Genomic DNA, 21,065 nt, shown 5'->3' on the forward strand with positions numbered 1-21,065 from the left:
CCCAGCGCACCATATTCCCATGCATTCAGCTTTTAATTACAAGCCACCAGTGTAATTTCAGTCTTCAAAGGATCAACACAGGAAGATTTACAAAAGATTAAAAGGTTTTCCTCTGTCTTTAAAAGGGATTATTTAGATCATTCAAGGCATTTTCTTCAAGGCACCAACCAAGCTAAGAAACCAAAAACTGTTAAAACTACTGAGGGACATGTACCGGTAATCTGTACTTAGAGCCCCTCCTTCAGATATGTTGTTTCTGGTGGATTATTCTAACACCTGCCAAAGATTTGTTTCTTAATCGTTGCTTACTCGTTGCGGGGTGTCAGGAATTTCTCTCATACAATTCTGGCAAGTGTTGCATCAAATTTGGTCTTTCAAATTTCAGCAGCACCCTGTGTGAACCCAAAATTCGGGGTGAGGGGCTGCCTCTCGCCTTCTGTTCTACATCAATTGTGATGCCCTGCAGTGCCCACTAGGCTCAGCGCCCAATCAGGCTGCCCTAAATCCACCTCTGCCTCAGGAAGATCCACTGTTACGACCAATGTTCCTATGTAGTTCTTGGGAACACAATTTGGATTCCATAAAAGCTAGTTAGTTTTGTGAAGTAATTGTGGGCGTCCTTGTAGCATATGGAGCACAATACTTCCTATTGTTTCATTATGAGGAGTCAGACTCAAGTTATATCTCAACTTTTATTTCATTTGGGAAAACAGCTGAGGGAAAGAAGGAATGGTGTCCATTATAGGAACAGGTGAGTATCTTGTTTCAATATCACTAAGGACACTACTTTACACAAGGCACCATTTCCTTCCTGTGTTTCCTACCTCATGTTACATAAGCTCTTGCACTCTGAACCATGAAATGTGGCTTTCACTCAGTTCTATGGCACTCAGTTATTAATACTGCTAACTTTGTTCCCTGCCCCTTTCCCCTTAGTTATAACAGCACCTCAGCACTCTGTAATCTTTTAAGCACCAGATGTAGCCCAATAGATCTATCGATCTATTGATCTATTGATCTATCTATCTATCATCTGTGTCAACAATTCTATACCACTGTTGGATCCTATATAAAAACCCAAGTGAAGCCCAAGTTGGATGTGTGGTTTTTTTAGATTAAAAAAGGGATAATTTAAAATCTTACACTGCCAGAACAGAATTGTCTTAGCTAAAAGACAACATGAGGCCAATCTAAGCTCCCTTGGAAGTTCTAAAGTAGTGTGCCACCAATGAACAGCCCCAGTCTCACTTCTCCACTAATTGCTCCATTTTTGATGGTGGAACACAGAGCAGGGCCTCTGAACCAGCAAACACCCCTGACTCAATAAGGGTGGAGAAAGAAGAAGAAGAAGAAGAGTTTGGATTTGATATCCCGCCTTTCACTCCCTTTAAGGAGTCTCAAAGCGGCTAACATTCTCCTTTCCCTTCCTCCCCCACAACAAACACTCTGTGAGGTGAGTGGGGCTGAGAGACCTCAAAGAAGTGTGACTGGCCCAAGGTCACCCAGCAGCTGCAGGTGGAGGAGCGGGGAATCGAACCCAGTTCCCCAGATTACGAGACTACCGCTCTTAACCACTACACCACACTGGCTCTCCACATGTGGCTCTCCACATGTTTGTGGAGTACAACACCTGTCGTCCCTGACAATTGGTTATTCTGACTGGAGCCACTGGTTCCCCATCTGTGGTCTATGCACTTGTGTCTAGAAAATATGCCCTGATAAAAACAGACACACACCTTTTTGAAGACCCTGGAGATGCACTGTAAAGGTTAAGACACATGATGGAGAATTTTATGAGCTGGAAACGTACATGTTATTAAAGATAATTCAGCTGTAAATTAGAGAGATTGACAATAGCTTTATTAAAGTCTTACAAAAACACACACACATAGAATATTTTTTTCCCATTTGCATTATAATAATTAGTTTTTATCACAGAGGTGCGTTGTCTCTTTTTCCTTATTTTCCCTTTCTTCTGTATTCAAAGCAATTATATTGTGAAATTCTGAGAAATAACAAAGATTTTGTGTGGGGAAATACATGTGATGAGGAAAGGGTGTACTAATCTTGAGACTCACTTTCCCCTTCCTGCAAAATATGAACTGTTCCTGATTACATTATCATGGTGATACACACATTAGAATTAAGACAATCAGATGGATAGAAAGAATGAAAATAGTATTGTGAACACAATTTTGTGTGGTTATATTTGAAGAAACTTTGTTTTTGCAATTCACCAAACCAAGAATGTTACATTTTTTAAGCTATAGTTTTTGAAGCTCAGCACTAAATGTGCAAGCACAGATCAGAGAAGGGTTTTGCTTTTGTTTAGTTTTTTGCCATGTTAGCAACTTCCGTGTCTTGCTTCATTTTGTTCTCTGGTATCGTTCTCAATAGTCTCGATTCTTGAAGGATGAAGGGAACACTTTCAGGGCTGTTTACGCTTCAGAAATATTTGTGCAAGCAGGAACCATATTGTTCTTCCAAAAGAAGAAGTTAAGTTCAGAGCCTCTGCTTGGCTAGAGGTTTGTATCCATGAGAAACTCACTGGGTCCAAAATCAATAAAGTCAAGGACTTCCGGGTTGGCGCCTCCGGTAATGGCGGAATACCTCTGATCGGGAGGAATTTGCTTCGTGGAAATCCGGGTCTGGCCGCCACGGCGAAGGCGGAGACCCACTAAAAATCACAGGCGGGTAAAGCCTTCGAACGTGGGATTCGGCTGGCACCTTTTGCGACTCCCCTACTAGCGGGGAAACCCGGTTTCGGGGATCTGGAGCGACGTGGGGTGAGCGGCGCGGTGCTTCGAATTGATTGCTTTTTCCACGGAGCGAAGCCGCATAGCTGTTGCTGGAGAGTGCTGACTTTTTCCTGTGGACAATTTGACCCTAAAGCAACTACCCGTGAGTAGATTGAAGAATTGGATTTTTAAACGTCTTAATTTGGCACCGAAACGGGGAGGTTCAAAACAGGAAGTCCGCCTTCCCCTTTTGTAAATAGACTGAAGCAAAGAGGCTGCAAGCTAAAGTCTTGGAAAGCCTACTGTGAAGGACTAAATTTCCATCAGTAAAAAATAGTAAATCCCCCTTGGAAGCAGGAGAAGAGGGGGCAAGTTTTGGATTGTATATGCTTGCAGGAGAGAGTGAAGGAAGTTAAAATACCACCGCTCCAAACCTGGAAACGGGCTGCTAGTAAGACTGATGTCTTTTGGAATGCTCATTGACCGTGACTAGAACGTTCACTGACAGTTAGTTAAATAAGAGAAATACATTGTTTCCAATGTCTCCGTCTGCGTTTAAAAAGGAGTAAAAGTAACTGAAAATTGAAACTAACTTTATTGTTTGAACTGTGTCTAAAAGGAGTAATACAAATAGAAACTGTTTCCCTCAAGAGGAAGCTTTTGAAACTGTTACAAGAGCTGATCTGGGGGAATTTCCAGCTGCAAGATAAAAAGCTGTGAGACTCTGGGACTGACCTTGAATCGGTTAAGAATGTCGATAGAAGAGGCCTTAGCGGTCGCATTAAGTAAGATAAGTAACTCACTGGAACAGCTTAGAAGAAGGTGGATGTGGTAACTACCAAAATTGATAATTTGGGACAAAAAGTGAACATTAATACAGAAACTATTCAGAAATTGATACAGGAATCTACTTTGACATGGCAAACTGCAGAGAAGGCTAGGGAGAAAGTTGTTGCCGTTGAACCTAAAGTAACACAGTTGGAGAGAGAGAGAGCCCCAGCCTTACAGATGCAATTTGATGATCATAAGTCGATGCCTTCTACGACTGAATTTAAAGAAAATCAGATTTTGAGGATTAGAGCCCTACTTGAACTGAAGAAGGAGAGTTTGATGGATTTCACCACGCAGGAATTTGCTGATTTTGGGGACTTGGACTTGGGTCAAGAAGAGATTAAAATTGTGAGGGCCTTCAGACTTGGAAGAGGAGGGAAAAAAGAGAAGAAAAAAATAAGAGACTGTTGGAACTACCAGAAGAACCTAGAAGAACAACAGTCAATAGTGGAAATTTTGAAAGACGTCCTGAAATATCTTTTGGATTTTGGGTTTAACTACGGAGATTTGGTTGCCCTGTTGAGAAGGAACAAAATTATCTCTAGGTGGGAGTTTCCCCGAGATCTACTCTTCAGCCTCAAAGGAAGGAAAATAAAAATAAGATCAGTAGAAGACAAAGTAAAGTGCATGTATAAATACGAAGAAGACTTGCAGAAGGGACTTGGAAAAGAGTTAAGAGCATCGGACAGAAGATTACCAGGTTGATGAACTATATGGAATTGGCGGAAATGACTGGCAGAATCTGAGACCAGGGAGAAGAGACGGTGGAAGAAGATTGGAAAAAGTTTAAAGACTATTTCTAGAAATATTGTAAAATTGACAAATGTTGGAAAAATGTTGGAATGAAGTTATATGGCTTTAGTAGAAATGTTATAAGGAATTAAGTATAGATAGATTATTAGAGTATTAGGGAAAAATTAGGTTAGAATATGTTAAGATAAATATAGGACAGAAAATAGTGAAAGATGGAAAGGAATTGCTGAAACAATTAACAGAAGTGGAATACAAAAAGGGAGGTGTGAGGAGGTCGTTGAAACAAGTAAATGAAAGATATGACATTGAAATTGTATGATGTATGTTAAATTGTTTTTGTTTTGTTTTGTTTAGCTTATTGTGTTAGTGTTGTGTAATGTTTTTATATTGTATTGTATTGTCTATTTTTTTCTTTTTGTCTTTTTTTCTTCCTTTTTTGTAGTGTTTAAAAGTAATAAATATTATTTTAAAAAAACCAAAATCAATAAAGTCAAACTCAAAACTGTTACACAAATAGTATGATGATGATGATGATGATGATGATGATGATGATGATAATAATAATAATAATAATAATAATTTATTTGTACCCCACCCATCTAGCTGGGTTTCCCAATCCACTCTGGGCGGCTTCCAACAAAGATTAAAAATACATTAAAATGTCACACATTAAAAACTTCCCTAAAGAGGGCTACCTTCAGATGCCAGTGTGGTGTAGTGGTTAAGAGCGGTAGACCCATAATCTGGTGAACTGGGTTCGCGTCCCTGCTCCTCCACATGCAGCTGCTGGGTGACCTTGGGCCAGTCACACTTCTCTGAAGTCTCTCAGCCCCACTCACCTCACAGAGTGTTTGTTGTGGGGGAGGAAGGGAAAGGAGAATGTTAGCCGCTTTGAGACTCCTTCGGGTAGTGATAAAGCGGGATCTCAAATCCAAATTCCTCCTCTTCTTCTTTCTAAATGTCAGGTAGTTGTTTATCTCTTTGACATCTGATGGGAGGGCGTTCCACCGGGCAGCGCCACTACTGAGAAGGCCTCTGCCTCTGAATATTCCACACATAAGGTACTTCCATGTTGGAGTGAATGTGAAAGACAAAAGTAGAAAAAATTAAATACATGACAATGTAAAGGTGAAAAAGTAAAGGACCCCTGGATGGTTAAGTCCAATCAAAGGCGACTATGGGGTTGCAGCGCTCATCTCGCTTTCAGGCCAAGGGAGCCAGCATCTGTCCACAAACAGCTTTCCGGGTCATGTGGCCTGCATGACTAAACCACTTCTGCCGCAATGGGACACCGTGACGGAAGCCAGAGCACATGGAAACCCCATTTACCTTCCTGCCACAGCAGTACCTATTTGTTTACTTGCACTGGTATGCTTTTGAACTGCTAGGTTGGCAAGAGCTGGGACAGAGCAACAGGAGCTCACTCTGTCACGGGGATTTGAACAGCCAACCTTCTGATTGGCAAGTCCAAGAGGCTCAGTGGTTTAGACCATAGCGCCACCCGCGTCCCTACATGACAATGTATTTCATTCAGATAGTAGCAGCCAATGAAACAACTTTCTAGGCTAGGGCAATCACAGTGTGGACACAGGTTGCTGACATTATCCGGGGCAACTATCCAATCCATTGCTGTATCCCAAGGCCCAAACATAAGGATGAGATTTCCCCTCACCTCTCTTACCACATCATGGCTTCTGGTGGTTTTGCCTAGCAAACTGTACCTCAACCACCACAGCATTTCTATTTTATCTTCTATTTTACTTATTAAATTTGTAGGTCACCTTTCCTCCCAGTGAAAACAAAGTGAAACATGGCTTCCAAAATGGAATAATACACCCGCATCAGTTTCATTGCTTGCACATGCCCTGGAAGAATGAGTTTGCTTGCGATTCCTTAGTGTGTATATGCACCAACCAGAGGTGCATATAGGGGTATAAGCAATGTTTCTATTCTGCTGCAGTTCAGCTTCTGCCATTCTGCTGTAGTTCTCTCCTTTGCGATTACATTGCTTGTATTATTTTTGCCGTAAATTATATTGCCATTACATTATTCCACCCTATTAATTTCAACGTAAAGGGAACACAACAAAAGGAGGTGGAGAATGCAATCAATTACCTATTGCTTGCAGACGGAAAACTGATCATATTCGCTTGGTTGAGTTCCGTTCTGGACATGGGACAAATAAGTGAACATTGACGAATTCCACTCCTGTTTCTGTTTCCACTGGAATTCTCCGACATCCTTGGTGCATATCTGGATTAAATTAAATGCTGTCATGAATGCTGGCCTGGACATATACTTTGTTGGTCCAAAGAATGTTTATGGTTGGCTGGTGGCTTCTTCACGGATAGTTGGAGATTTTCCTTAAATGTTCTGAATGGAAATTTACAGAAGGTGACATGTTTTTCATTTCTTCCCCTCCAAACTGAGATTGTGTGCGTATGTTTGTGTGTGTGTGTGTGTGTGTGTGTGTGTGTGTGTTTGCGTGCTGAGGTCCCCAAAACACCCCTACCCCAATAACTCACACATCACACATAATTTTTGTTTAAGGTTTTTGGCATAATTTTGGCCACAACTTTATTAAACATACAAAATGTGAGTGGTTGCTTAGGCATTGGTTATGACTATCTGTCCCCCCCGCCTTGGGGGACAGCACTGACTCCCGGATTCCAGCGAGAGCCAGTGTGGAGGAACAAGATCAGGGATAACTGGAGCTGCAACACAGACCCTCAGCTTCTCCCCGCATGCTCCCAGGAGCTTACGCGGCCCGCACCCGATTCCAGGGGTTTGGACGAGAGGATGGTAAGCCCCTGAATTCCTTTAACAGAATTCCCGTGCAGCAGCAGCATTGGAGGGGCAGGCACAGCCAATCCATACCCCTCCACCAACCAATTTAACCAATGCCTAACCGCCAACCTTACAAGTCGTGACGATTTGCTACGCAGTAGGCAAAAACCAAATGGCACACACTAATCAGCCAAATGGAAAAATTCCAACCAGGCCCCTGCACCAATGTGGACGACCCCATGACAGGCATAGCAAGGTCAAAGGACAAGCCCAAGCAAGGGAGGTCGGGCGGGTGATCCAGTGCCCACAGCGAAAGAGAAAGGAACTTGCTGTGCACCTTGTTTAAATAACCTCTGTTCCCACCCCTAAATTGGCAGCATCAAATTTACCCCAGTAACACCAACCACCAATCCGATCCAAGCCCCTTCAATCTATCCTGCCTGGCAACCATGGGGTGCTTTGCTCGGCCCCATCCGCAACACGTGCTCTCCTTTAATGAGAACACGCTTTAGCAACAGGCTAAGAATAGCATTTTGTAATGAGGAAAAAAGAAGCCAAAGTCTTGACAGAAAGAGAGAGGCTGAAAGAAAACTGAACTGTTGCTGGGTGCTGAAAACTTATGGGATGCCTTCCTGGAGTTCTAATAAGGGGCAGCAGATTCACTGCTTGTGTGAATATTTAAGCTGTCTGTCTCTTCAACCTCTAACTCTGTATCTGTAAATAAATCACATATTACACAGTGTCATAAGTTTCCAGTGATTGTTCTCCCCTCCAAAAGAAAGACAAACCTTGGAACTTCTCACCACCCAGAGAAGTAGTAAGCATAGATCAAAACATTTGTTCCACTGAAGTCAATTGGACAAAGCAGTTGAGGCTGCAGTGCTATTCATACTAGCTGGGAAATATATCCTACTGAGATCACTGGGGTTTTCTTCAGTGTAAACATGCTTGCTTAGGGTTGGAGTAAATCTCTTTTATTTCAAAGGATGAAGTAAGTGTGCCCAACTTCATCCTTGACTATGATCCATGTTATTTTTCCAGAATGCATAAATTATGGCTGTAACCAATCACAATTCTAATAATAGATTTCTTCCTGCGTTGCAGGGGGTTGGATGAGATGACCCTCAGGGTCACTACAATTTTATGAATGTGTTGTGGGGTTGTTTTTTGTTTGTGTGTTTTGTTTTACAAATGCTCTTTTCTGCAAATCTCTCCTTTGTCTGAGGTTAGGGCAAGAACTTCCACATCTAAAATCTCAGAAGGAGAGCTAAGCTTAAAGAATCACCTTCATGTTTTGAAAAGGTATTGTAGTGCTATGCTTTCATTCTAATTTTGCATATTCTGTCATTCGAGATAAAAAAACAACAGGAGTTTCCCCAGATGCAGTACTATATTCCACACATTCTGCAAATGAGAAAGGAGCTCAGGTCTGTTTCCAAACTGCTCAGGTTATCCTTCTTCCATCAATTGCTCTGCCAGAACAGAACAAACAGAATTATTTCAAGTAACCCATAAAAATAAAACAAACCCAGCAGATATTATGCTCTGAGCCTCAGATCTTCCACTCCAACATCAGGCAGGAATGAATGTTTATGGCTAATGCTGTAAACCACAGAAAATAAGATTTTGTAGTGAAAACATTGATAGACCCTTAACTGTAATAGTGCCCGCTGGCATCGCTGTAATTAAAACGAACACAACAACTATTAGTCATCTTAATTCATATGCACATTCCTTGTTTAGTACAATAAAAATTACAAAGCAGGGATGGCACTTAATTAGGAGGCCTGGGAATTGATGTCTAACGGTATTTCATTTATTTTAAATGCCTCTACCTAGATTTAATTTCTGTTTTATATCTAGGTCTATGTATTTATATGACAGTACACCTATTACAGCAATATAAATTAAATACCTCAAGGACATTACTAAAGCATTGTTTAAAAGTAAACATGTAAAGCATGATGCTTTCTTGTGCAGAGAAAATTTATATGCTGTAACATTTTCCCCAACAAAAATAAATCCAAGGTTAGTTATACATTTAGAAATATTTTTAGCAGGGAAAAATAGCTTCATTCTAGTACTTTCCATTCTACTTAATGTATAAACGTTTGTTCTCTCTTTCCAATCTTTTAATGGTCTTTTCCCTGACAATCTAAGAGATGGTTAATCTGATGCTTAATATTTTATCATTTATTTTATGTCTTTGTTCTATAATCTTGTCTTTTCCCTATATTATTTCCTTAGAACCCTCAGGTTGAGGAATTCCACAGAAAATTTTGGAGCCCTCAATTCAGAGTTGCTGCTCTCCTACTAGGGCTCTGTACATATGATACATTTAGATGCACCCAAAGAATCTGGGAAATTGTAGTTCACCCCTCACTGGGCTACAATTCCCAGAATCCTTAACACACTACAGTTCCCAGAATTCTTAGGGGAGGAGAGAGAATGTACTTCAAATGTATGGTGAATATGCATCCTCAATAACAGAGAGGAGTGGGGAACTGACTACTTGTAGAAGGTTTCCCCCCTCCAAAATTGCACTTTCTCTAGAGTATTACTCATAGTAATATATAATTGGTGTTTGCCAATTTTCTAGGCATGCATGGTACAAGTTACAGCAATAACTGTTTCCCATTTTCCATGGGAAATTGCACCTGCAACACGTTGTATTACACAGATCAAGATGTCCCTCCTCACTAAATCTTCCTTAGTAGGGGTGAGGACAAGTTGGACAAACACAGGCCCCAGCTTGGACAGATGCACACCTTGCTTTTGAGACAGTCATGTTATATATTTCATTTCATTTCATTTTCATTTAACTTTTAATTTGTATATTGCCTTTCTATAGGCAGATATCTGGCTCTGTCAGACTGGAGGGACATTGCTGAGCTTGACGCTTTGGGGTAAGCTTAGAGGCTGCATGGAGTCCTCTTTCTGAAGCTTGGAGTTTCCATTTGTCCCAAACTAGAAACCTGCGGAATTCTCCAGTCTTGGCAAAAATTCATGTTTGTTAGGATTCCAGGAAATATGTGTGCTTCTGTATGTGCAGCCAAAAATTGGCAAATATATCCACATATTCAATATTGCTTTTCAATAATTATTTTTTTTTTTTGCTACACTACATTTTCTTTAAGGAAACAATTAATCCTTTCTCTTCCTATGCAGAAAACGACGGTGAATGAAACTTTGGCATCTTCTTTGGCACAATGTTGGGCATAAAAATCTGTGTTGCAGCCCTCACTATAGCGTACATGAGACTCTAAAAAAAGCAACTACCAATTCCAGGGGTGCTGTGAGACGCGGAGGTCTGCAGTACCATGGATAAGTCCATTGAGGTAGAACGATGTTGCAGTGCTCATGCAATGAAATGGAGAACATCTACCAATTCCAGTAACTTGGGGCTATCTACTTCCTCCTGGACCTCAACCCAACTGTGGCCTGGATCTACTTCCTGGTTTTCTTCATTCACTGGATCATTTACACTCCGGTCCCCCAAATAAGCTGAGGACCAGTAGCAGGCAGTGCTTCTCCATGGTGCGACGGATCCTCTTTGTGACCATAAAATCCTAGCGATGGTTCAATAACCTGCAATGATTTTATAAAATAGAAATTGGAAAGAAGGACTATGGTTGTTCCAAGAAGATGGACATGCTCTAGTTTCCTTACTGGGCTTTGTGCTTTGCTTTCCAGCTTTGCATGGCTAGAACCTTGATAACCTCATCTGTGAATTGGCCACATTTGCTTGGCAACATTTTCTCCGCCAGGTACTTTTTCTGGTGAAAGGAATGAGATGAAGTGTGAGCACATTCAAATGGGTTGCCTGCCCAGGGTGCGTGCATGCCAAAGCTGGCAAAAACAACAACAACCAAAACTAAACAAAAACCCAAGTACATTATCCTGTGCAAAAGTGAAAGCAGTTGGCTTATTTTGGGTCAGCCCTGTTTAACTTGCATTCTATCCATGTGGCTGTGGGCATGCAAGAGATTATTTCCCAGGAAAGGGAGCTGATGGTATTCAGTGGATCCAATATTCATTAACTGCAATGTGAATTGGTGTGATTATAAATTTATGAACACAACTGTTTCATTTAGTACACACTGTCCTTTGTTGAACCTGAGGCCCTGTTTAATATGAGAGTAAAACTAGACAGCAACAATAGTGCAGTCATAATTTTGTGGTTACAAACAGCCATATTTTCAGGGAGTTAATAAACCTCATGGAGGGGGAGGGGAACCTGGCAGCTATGGAAAATCCACAAGGAAGCACCTAGTGGAGGAGAATAATCTACAACTGCTTGTCTGAAATTTACTGTTTTGTTACCACATTCAAAAGCACATCACAAATTTATACTGTGTGAAAGAAATTCAGACTACAACATGGGTTTGGTGGGGGTGGGAGAGGTTGGATAGACTTTCCTTATTCGCATCTTCCTCCCCCCCCCCCCAATTGTTTGGATGATATAGTGCAGGACAAATGTTGAAAGCATAAGACTGGAGCCAAAAAGCAACAATAAAATATGCAATGTCTTATTCTTAAACATGGTACTCTCTTCTTATTTGCTATACTTCAGCTCTAAAGTACTATCTATATGATACCCTAATGGGTTGTAATTCAAGTTAAAATGGTTCTTTCTGTTACTTTGTGCAGCTTTAACTGTGTTCATAACTATGCTGTGTGTTTTTGTTTAAGGGAAATGAAAAATGTGTTTGGTTTACTAGAAATCATTCAAGGCTACTTACACACTTCCCTGTGGTGAGTGGCTGCAAAAAGCTATTGCAGAAGAAGATCCCAGTGCAGCTAATACCTACAAGGTGAATCCCATGTTTATCCTTACTCTTTCATTAGTCTGACTTCATATAAGGTAGTTTCACCTGTGCATATGTAATTACATGCCTTGACAGACAGACAGATGGAGACAGAGTCAATTGACTTCTCCCAGATTAGTCATGGCCAATGGCTAGTAAAATAAAGTTATTTGGATTGGATTGAACTTCTCCAAGATGAAGCTCTGGGGAAAACTATTTCTCTCACCCTACTCTCCAGACTTTGGCCTGTGTTTGTACAGTGGTACCTCGGGTTAAGTACTTAATTCATTCCGGAGGTCCGTTCTTAACCTGAAACTGTTCTTAACCTGAAGCACCACTTTAGCTAATGGGGTCTCCCGCTGCTGTCGCACTGCCGGAGCACAATTTCTGTTCTCATCCTGAAGCAAAGTTCTTAACCCGAGGTACTATTTCTGGGTTAGCAGAGTCTGTAACCTGAAGCATATGTAACCTGAAGCGTATGTAACCCAAGGTACCCCTGTATACGTGAAATATACTCAGAGTCGCAAAGTGATTTCATGCTCTTTATTCAGCTCATAGTGGTGAGGAGGAGGAATGAATGTCCCCTCAAGGTATCTGCTTTATATACATTATTTACACAATGGGCTGCACATGATTGGCTAATTCCGGAATTCTACTGTAAGCCAATCAGGTTGTGGATTCACTTCTATCTGGAGCATGATTGGGTAGTTCCTGCCAACCAATCATACTGCTGCATTCTGAATCCTATTGTTCTAGGACCAATCAGACTGCTGCCTTTTGGATCCTATTGTTCTAGGACCAATCAGACTGCTGCAGTTTGGATCCTATTCAATTCAGTACATAACACCCCTCCCCTCTAAGTTCCAGTCCTGCCCGGGAGGTCGCATTCATAGTCCTCGAGGTACGCCGGCGGCCTACATGTGCGTTGCGGCCTGGGGTGTTCCCTGGTCCGGGGTTCAGGTTCTGGCTCGCGTTCCAAGGATGCTGGCTATGATGGGGCTGTTTGGTCTGGCGCAACCGGCTCGCTCAGTCGTGGTTCTGGTTCCGGTGTCCTTTCGGCCTCGCAGGTCCTCTCTGTATTTACTGATTCTGCCTCTCCTGCTGGCCCCTCGTGCTCTATGGGCCTCACTGCCCCTCTGTTCCCTTGGGACTCCTCTGCCCTTTCCTCCTCCTGGTTTTCTCCTGGGAATCGTCGCCGTATCTGGTCGCAGTGGCGGCGCCAGCATTGCCCCCCATCCGTTAGCACCTCATACGACACGGGGCCAGTGACCCTGGTGACTGTGGCGGGTACCCATGCTGGGCCTGCCCCAAAATTCTTTGCGTACACTGGGTCCTGAGCCTCGAAGGTCCAGGGGTTCTTGCCTTCCCCCACCACTGCCTCATCCTGAGCTCTATCGGGGTGAAGGAGGTCCAATCTGATTGCAAGGCGCCGACCCATTAGTAGTTCAGCGGGGCTCCGGCCAGTCGTTGAGCTGGGGGTGCTGTGTTGTGCTAGAAGGAATGTGGCAAGGCGGTACTCCCAATCCCCTTGCGTCATGCGGCGAAGGGTGTCCTTGGTGGTCCACACCATGCCTTCTGCTTGGCCATTGGTGGCAGGGTGGAATGGCGCCGAACGGATGTGGCGGATGGCGTTCTGCGCTGTGAAGGTTTGGAATTCTCCTGACGTAAATGCAGTCCCGTTGTCTGAGACGAGAGTGTCAGGGAGCCCGTGGGTTGCAAACAGCCTGTGTAGTACCCGGATGGCTGCGGACATAGAAGTGGACGGTACCAGTGCGACTTCCAGCCATTTGGTGTAGGAGTCCACCACTATGAAGAATGTTTTCCCCTGAAAGGGGCCAGCGAAGTCCACATGCAGGCGTGACCATGGTGCTCGGGCGGACTCCCAGGACTGGACTGGGGCCCTTGGGGGATCTGGGCGGGATTCTTGGCAGGCCTGGCAGTGTTTGACCCAGGCCTCTATCTCTCCGTCGATCCCCGGCCACCACACATAACTCCTGGCAAGGGCCTTCATTCTTACTACCCCTGGGTGTGTCTCGTGTAGGGCTGTGAGGACCCTTTTGCGGAGGGGCTGGGGAACAACGACCCTGCTTCCCCATAACAGGCACCCCTTGTGGGCCGACAGTTCATGTTTGCGGGTTGTGTAGCCGGCGAATTCTGGCCCGGGGCTGCTGCTGGGCCATCCCCTCCACACCCAGTCCAGGACCCGGGAGATGACCCTATCTTTCTTGGAATGGTGTGCAACTTCTTGTGCCTGAATGGGGCGGTCAGGAAGCAGCTCCAGGCTCATAACCTCTTGTGCAGGTGCTGGGTCGGGGCCTGTTTCCGGTAGTGGTAGCCTGCTGAGGGCGTCTGCATGGCCCATCGCCTTCCCCGGACGGTGAATCAGTGCATACTGGTAGCTGGCAAGGAAAATTGACCACCTGAGGACGCGAGGAGACAGCACTTGGGGGGTCTGCTTTTCAGGGGCAAACAAGCCAAGCAACGGCTTGTGGTCAGTCACCACGGTGAAGGGCCGCCTGTACAAGAAATCATGGAATTTTTTTACTCCCTTCACGATTGCCAGACCCTCCTTGTCGATTTGTGAGTAGTTCCGCTCGGTTGCGTTGAGTGTCTGGGAAAAGTATGCCACTGGTACCTCTCTTCCATCTGGGAGTTGTTGTCCCAAGACAGCGCCAATTCCATAGGGCAAGGCGTTGCATGCTAGCACCACCGGCAGTCTCTCGTCAAAGTGTGCCAAGACCGAGTTTGAGACAAGCAAGTCCTTGACTGCCTGGAATGCAGCCTCCTGGCGCTGGCCCCACACCCAAGGGGCCCGCTTGTCCAGGAGTCTGTGTAGGGGCTCTGCTACCGCCGCCTTGTGGGGAAGGAAGGAATGGTAAAAGTTCTATAGTCCCAAGAAGGCCTGAAGTTCAGTCTTGTTCTTGGGCGCTGGGGCATCACAAATGGCCCGTACCTTGTCCCCAGTCGGGTGGACCCCTTCTGCGTCCACCATAAATCCCAGAAAGTCCACCTGAGGCACTCCTAGTAGACATTTTTCCCGCTTCACCTTGAGACCCGCCGTCTGGAAACGGTGCGGAGGCGGTCCTCAAACTCCTCTGGTGTGGGCCCGGCAATCAACACATCATCGAAGAAGGGGGTGACGCCAGGAATCCCTTTAAGTAGAGAGTCCATTAGATTCTGGAATATGCCTGGTGCCACGCTGATACCGAATTGCAGCCGCTTTACCCTGAATGCTCCTCTGTGCGTCACAATCGTCTGTGCCTCTGCTGTGGCCTCATCTACTGGCAGCTGTTGATATGCCTGGGCCAAGTCCAGCTTGCCAAAAATTTTCGACCCAGCCAGGGTGGCAAGAACATGGATGACCACTGGCACTGGGTATGCATGGGCCGTAAGGGCCTTGTTTATGGTACATTTGTAGTCTGCGCAGATGCGGACCGAACCATTAGGCTTGACGGGTGTGACGATTGGGGTTTCCCAGGGGGCATTAGGCACCGGCTCCAGCACTCCTTGCTCCACGAGCCGGTCCAATTCCTCGTCTATACGGGGTTTCAGGGCGAACGGGACCCGGCGGGCCTTGAGCCTGACCGGTCGTACTGCGGGGTCAAGCTGTAGAGCAATGGGGGGGCCCTTATACTGTCCCAATTTCCCATCGAAAACCCCGGGAAATTCCTTGCATATGGCATCCACGTCCACTTGTAAGCTAGTGTGGTTCACCCCGGTGACGGCTAGCCCCAGTGGTCCAAACCATGCCAATCCCAGTAAGCTAATGTAGGGGCCCTTGACCACCAGCAATTCCAGTTGCCCCCATTGTGGGGACCTTACGTTTCTGGAAGTCCCGGAGGGTGAATGGGGCCGGCCTGAGTTTGGGACCCCCAGTAGGACACAGTTTCCTTAAGGTCCTTGCCGAGATTATGGATAGAGTTGAACCCGTGTCAAGCTCCATGCGGCATGGGGCCCCCTCTATCTGTACCTCTATATAAATTTTCTTTACATTGGGGTGGGGCAACTGGTATACCTGGAAGTCCGTGAGCTCCGTTGAGTTGCCTTGGTGCGTTGGGCCCCGGGACCTGGGGCTCTTGGATTGGTCATCTGATGCCTGGCGTCGGGTGGGCCGAGCTCGACACACCCGGGCGATGTGTCCCGATTTTCTGCACTGCCTGCACTCTGCGTTGCGGAAACGGCAGGTCCTCCTCTCGTGACTTTCCCCGCAGCTTGCGCAGTTCCCTCCTTCTCATTGAGGCAGCTGTGGTATGTGGGCTGCTTGAGTGCGCTGCTGTACTCGGTGCACCTCCTCCCTGTTGGATCCTGAGTCGTCGGTGAGGTCTTCGTGGTGGACCCTTGGTTGGGACGGCTGGCTCGGCCGTGCCTCTTGCGTCGACCTCTCGGCAGCTTCCGTTGCCAGGGCCTCCTCCAGAGCGACCTGGAACGTTAGGTTCTTCTTAGCGTAGAGGCGTCGTTGCAGCTTCTCATCCTTCAGGCCACCGACGAGGCGGTCACGAAGCATGTTCTCCAGCTCTGAGAAGTTGCAGAACTGGGCGGCTTGGCGGAGAGAGGTCACAAACCCAGTTATGGTTTCCCCAGGGGCTTGCCGCTTTGCGTAGAAGGCATTTCGACGAGCCACCACTGAGGGCTGTGGCGAAAAGTGCCCCTTCAGCTGTTCCATTATTGTTTTGTATGGAACAGTAGCGACGTCTTCAGGCGCAAGGAGAGCCCGGGCGATTTCAAACGTCTCCTCTCCGCAGACGCTGAAGAATATTGCCCTCTTCTTGGCGTCTTCTTCATTGGTGACCCCTTTGGCTTCTAGGAGGAAGGTGAAACGGGAGGCGTACGCTTCCCAGTCTCCAGATGCTGGGTTGAACGGCGAGAAGCTGCTGTCGGTTGCCATTCTGAGTTCCTTGTGTCCCGGAGCTGAAGCCTGGATACACGGTGCGAGGCAGCGGTGCGGCAGGTGGCGGTGCTGCGGTGCTGTGTGTGGCAGTCAGCTCAGCGGGATCCCACCTTCGTCGCTAGTGAAATATACTCAGAGTCGCAAAGTGATTTCATGCTCTTTATTCAGCTCATAGTGGTGAGGAGGAGGAATGAATGTTCCCTCAAGGTATCTGCTTTATATACATTATTTACACAATGGGCTGCACATGATTGGCTAATTCCGGAATTCTACTGTAAGCCAATCAGGTTGTGGATTCACTTCTATCTGGAGCATGATTGGTTAGTTCCTGCCAACCAATCATACTGCTGCATTGTTCTAGGACCAATCATACTGCTGCATTCTGAATCCTATTGTTCTAGGACCAATCATACTGCTGCCTTTTGGATCCTATTGTTCTAGGACCAATCAGACTGCTGCAGTTTGGATCCTATTCAATTCAGTACATAACAATACGTATTTTTTGAGGTCTGAAGGTGGAAGAAAGTAGTTCACCTTGTAGCAGAAAGCATATAGGACACTTCTGGTCCTATATATGTACTTCCTGAACATAGCATAAATCTGAAGGAGGAATCAGCATGCCTGTTTGCCCTGAGCAGAAACCCCTGCTCATTACATCCTTTCCCCCAAAATAACACAGGGCAGCATTTAGAAATTCTATAGGTCCGTGAAGTTTATGCAACTGCATCCACAACACAGTTTTCCTTTGTACTCTCTCTTTAAAATCCTCTAAAATGTACCGTCTTCATGTGCATGCATAACACAGGGTGCATGTGATGCAATGGTATTTTGCAATGTGCTGCTGTTGTGAGCATCACAAAATGAAGCAAGGCGTGGAGGAGAGAATGTTGTGACATTTGGCGCATAAACCAAGCAAGCATCCTTGCCACTACTTGCTGAGCTTGTAAGGCTTTAAACACCCTTTTTATTGTATTTCTGATGCTTCTTTCCTACTCCTTTCTGCCCCTCTACAGCAGTTAGCAATCTGTTCAAACCATCATTAAATTGTAATTATCCTTTGGTGAAGGAGAGGTCTCCAAAATGCCACCATGCCAAAGCTCCATGACAAATCTCATTCCCTTTAGGTGACAATGTAATACAGTAGTATTTTCTAAGCTGGAGTCAGGCTGAGGCTGAAGGAAAAGAAGATATTTCTTAATGAAGAAAATAGCTTTTCCTTAGCTGAGCGTGACAGCTTTTTTTCTCCTTAAAGTTTAATATGCCTTAGACGAGAGAGAGAGAGAGAGAGAGAGAGAGAGAGAGAGACGGCAGTTCTGAGGGAGAACAGAAAGTAGTGTGACACAGACATCATTACGTGTGTTGAGTACACTCCTCGTTTCTGACCCATTATCTTCTCTGGGCAAACAATGTGTTTTCTGTAAAGCTTTAGCTGTTTGACCAAAGATAACAATGAGACAAGAGAAAATGTGTCTGTACAGCAAGGATGCTATCATTCCACCTTCAGCGCTCTCGCCAACTCCGATCTATTTCCAAACTGAATCGTTCTCAAGTCCCAGAGTGCCTATGCTTTAATGTTGTTAATGTGTCAGTTGGCTCAATGGAATATAGACTCTGACAAATGGTATCACCAATTAAGTTAAGTCACCACCATACTTCCATTTCCAATGGTAATGACACCAGGGACTTAAACTATGGGACATGGAGGGAGATGTTCCATGCCCTAGCTCAGGAATGGAGAATTTGCTACCTGCCAGAGAAAGTGTCACTAGACCAGCTGCTAAAAGATTTGGAGTTCTTCTCTCTTCGTTCTTAAGACCATATTCAGAAAAAAACAGATCAGTCAGTCTTCAAAATCTGACCACTAACCCACAAGTCAACAGCTCATATACCAAAAGTGAGCCAGTCTGGAAGAAAACTACACAAAGAAATAGACTGCAGCAAGATCAGACAGGGGAAGGGGATGGATTTGTCAAATTCCTGGTTGTTCTTTCCCACTGCCACGTGATCAAAGAAAAGTGCTAAAATACTCCACGTATCACAATTAGAGAGCCAGTTAATTACATTCTACCCCAAAAGCAAAGTTAAATAAAAATGATCATTATAACACATTATTTTCTCAGCTAGAAAGGCAGGCTGACAGTGTAGAAAAACGTGGTATGAAAACAGGCCATCTCTGAGAATGCTCTGGGTAGGCTTCCGTCTACTGCAAAGGGGCTACTCTAGAAAGAAATGGAAGGAGGGGAACCACTGTGTGATTTCACACATTGAAAATATGAGCTGTATGTTAAGCGGTGCACATTCAGACAGTTGGAAAATGACAAGGCAGGAGATGGATACACATCAAGTCCCGTTTGACTTACTGACTCTTTTTTGTCTTCTTGTAGAAGCAAGGCTGTCTGCACAACAGATGGAAGAAACTTGCATTTAAATAGCCGTATTCCAGATCTGGTATTCTGCCTAGCTGTTCTATAAATGGTTCCTTCTCACACCTTTTTACACTGCAAGTACTGCTGGCCCTACACATGCAGCCCAAATTGGTTGTATCTTTGTTGTATCCCCTTTCTCTAAGTTATCTGTGCCTATATCATGTCTCCACTTTTCTCATTACCTTTCCAATCCATGGTCTTATATCCAGAGTTCTGGTGGGTTGAGTTCCAGTCATAGGAGGCTCCTACGGGGGAGGGGGAGGTGATTTCTGCCAATTTCTCCTTTCTCCCGGAATACCCTGAAAAAATGTGTGCAGTTGTATGGGGAGAACTGCAAAGACTTCAGAGCAGAGGTGAAAATTTGTGGATCCCCAGATCTTGTTGGACTTCAGCCTTCTGACCACTGGCTACGTCAGCTGCGACTAACAGGAGCTAGAATTCAGCAACATCTGAAGTCCCACAAGGTCCCTATCCCTACTCTTGAGGCAAGAACAGAAGTCAAACTATTTATGAAAAGGATTTCAAAGAACTCACAGTATTAGATAAATACTGAAAGCTATCTTGACGATTTAGCTAATGGAACTTGTAAATGTCACACAGAGATCACGCAAAATAAATGTGGTTTTGTTGTAAGCGTCACCTTTATATATATTTTTTTCTATGTGTTGCTGCCTCATCATACAAGGAAGGAACTCACAGGTTACAGCTGGGAAACATCCCTGTCTGAAAACCTCAAGATCTGTTGACACAGTCATTGGGTAGATACCAGATCAGGTGCAGCCAAAGTGGTAACCACCAATTATTGCTGGATTACAACTCTCATAATCCCTGACCATTGGCCTTGCTGGCTGGGACTGATGGAAACTGTGGTCCAATGAGACCTGGAGTGGGGAGAAAAGCCCTTCTCCGCATCGCCAGCCTGGCAAGCGGTCTCCATAGGAACGCATTAATTGATTTTCAATGCATTCCTATGGGAAACCGTGCTTCGCAAGACGAAAAACTCGCAAGAAGAAAAAACTTGGGGAACGAATTAATTTCGTCTTGCGAGGCACCACTGTATTTGTTTTAATTGTTTTTTAATTTTGCATTTTTGCATTTTTGTTATTTTTTAATGTTTTTTCCTGTTTTTGTATTAATTTGGAAACTTTAATAAATATTCTTTAAAAAAACAACAAATCTAATAGCATTCTAATAACGTTAAACAGGTCAGTGTAGATCCATCCCTGGAGGACACTAGGAGGCTACCTTTGATCTACATGGACTAATAAGGCACAGGTTAGTTTGGAAGCCTGTTATGATGCACTTTGCATGGGTTGTTCTCCATATATTGTCAATTTTATGGTGCATTCAGTGCTTATATGAACAACTCTATTGATAAGCAAGACTTCTCAGATTTCTTTACATGCAGCATTGGTTTGAGTTCCTGATTACCAATGATACCACAATGCTTCCTTGTTCAGCAAATGACCCCTGGAGTTTAGTGTCTTGATATGCTATTCTTTGTCAGCATTTGGCATTCAGATACCAACCTGTTGTCACTGAACAAAAAGACAATGTTGTATTGTCTCTGACCCTTAACCGGAAAAGAGTAATTTCTGCAGCCTGTCTCCCAGTACAAATACTCATGAATACAAATCTGAAATCAATTTCACGGGAATAGTTTCACAATGCTTGCTTAAAATGTGCTATATTGTGAACATATGTCAATTTATTTGCTCTCTGCAATATCTGTGGTGAGTGAACCTAAAAAGGGGCACAAAGCAAATATTAGAAAAGACAAGCAAATATTTTGATTTTCTGGTTTATTAGTTTAGCTTTGCTACTGTCTCCCTCA

General features: G+C 44.5%; 1 protein-coding gene across 1 annotated transcript; it reads right to left on the minus strand.

The window, feature by feature from the left end:
- Positions 1-14,659: 14,659 nt before the first annotated feature.
- On the minus strand, positions 14,660-16,918 carry LOC309334410 (uncharacterized protein). Its single transcript, XM_081848617.1, has 2 exons — positions 15,933-16,918; positions 14,660-15,069 (listed from the first exon to the last, which is right to left on the minus strand). Exon 1 carries the CDS (start codon positions 16,800-16,802, stop codon positions 16,149-16,151), a length of 654 nt encoding a protein of 217 aa, XP_081704743.1. The 5' UTR covers positions 16,803-16,918; the 3' UTR covers positions 14,660-15,069; positions 15,933-16,148.
- Between the last annotated feature and the right edge of the window lie 4,147 nt (positions 16,919-21,065).

The sequence above is a fragment of the Podarcis erhardii genome (assembly GCF_964252035.2).
Source record: "Podarcis erhardii genome assembly, chromosome: 2".
In the NCBI taxonomy this organism is placed as follows: Eukaryota; Metazoa; Chordata; class Lepidosauria; order Squamata; family Lacertidae; genus Podarcis; species Podarcis erhardii.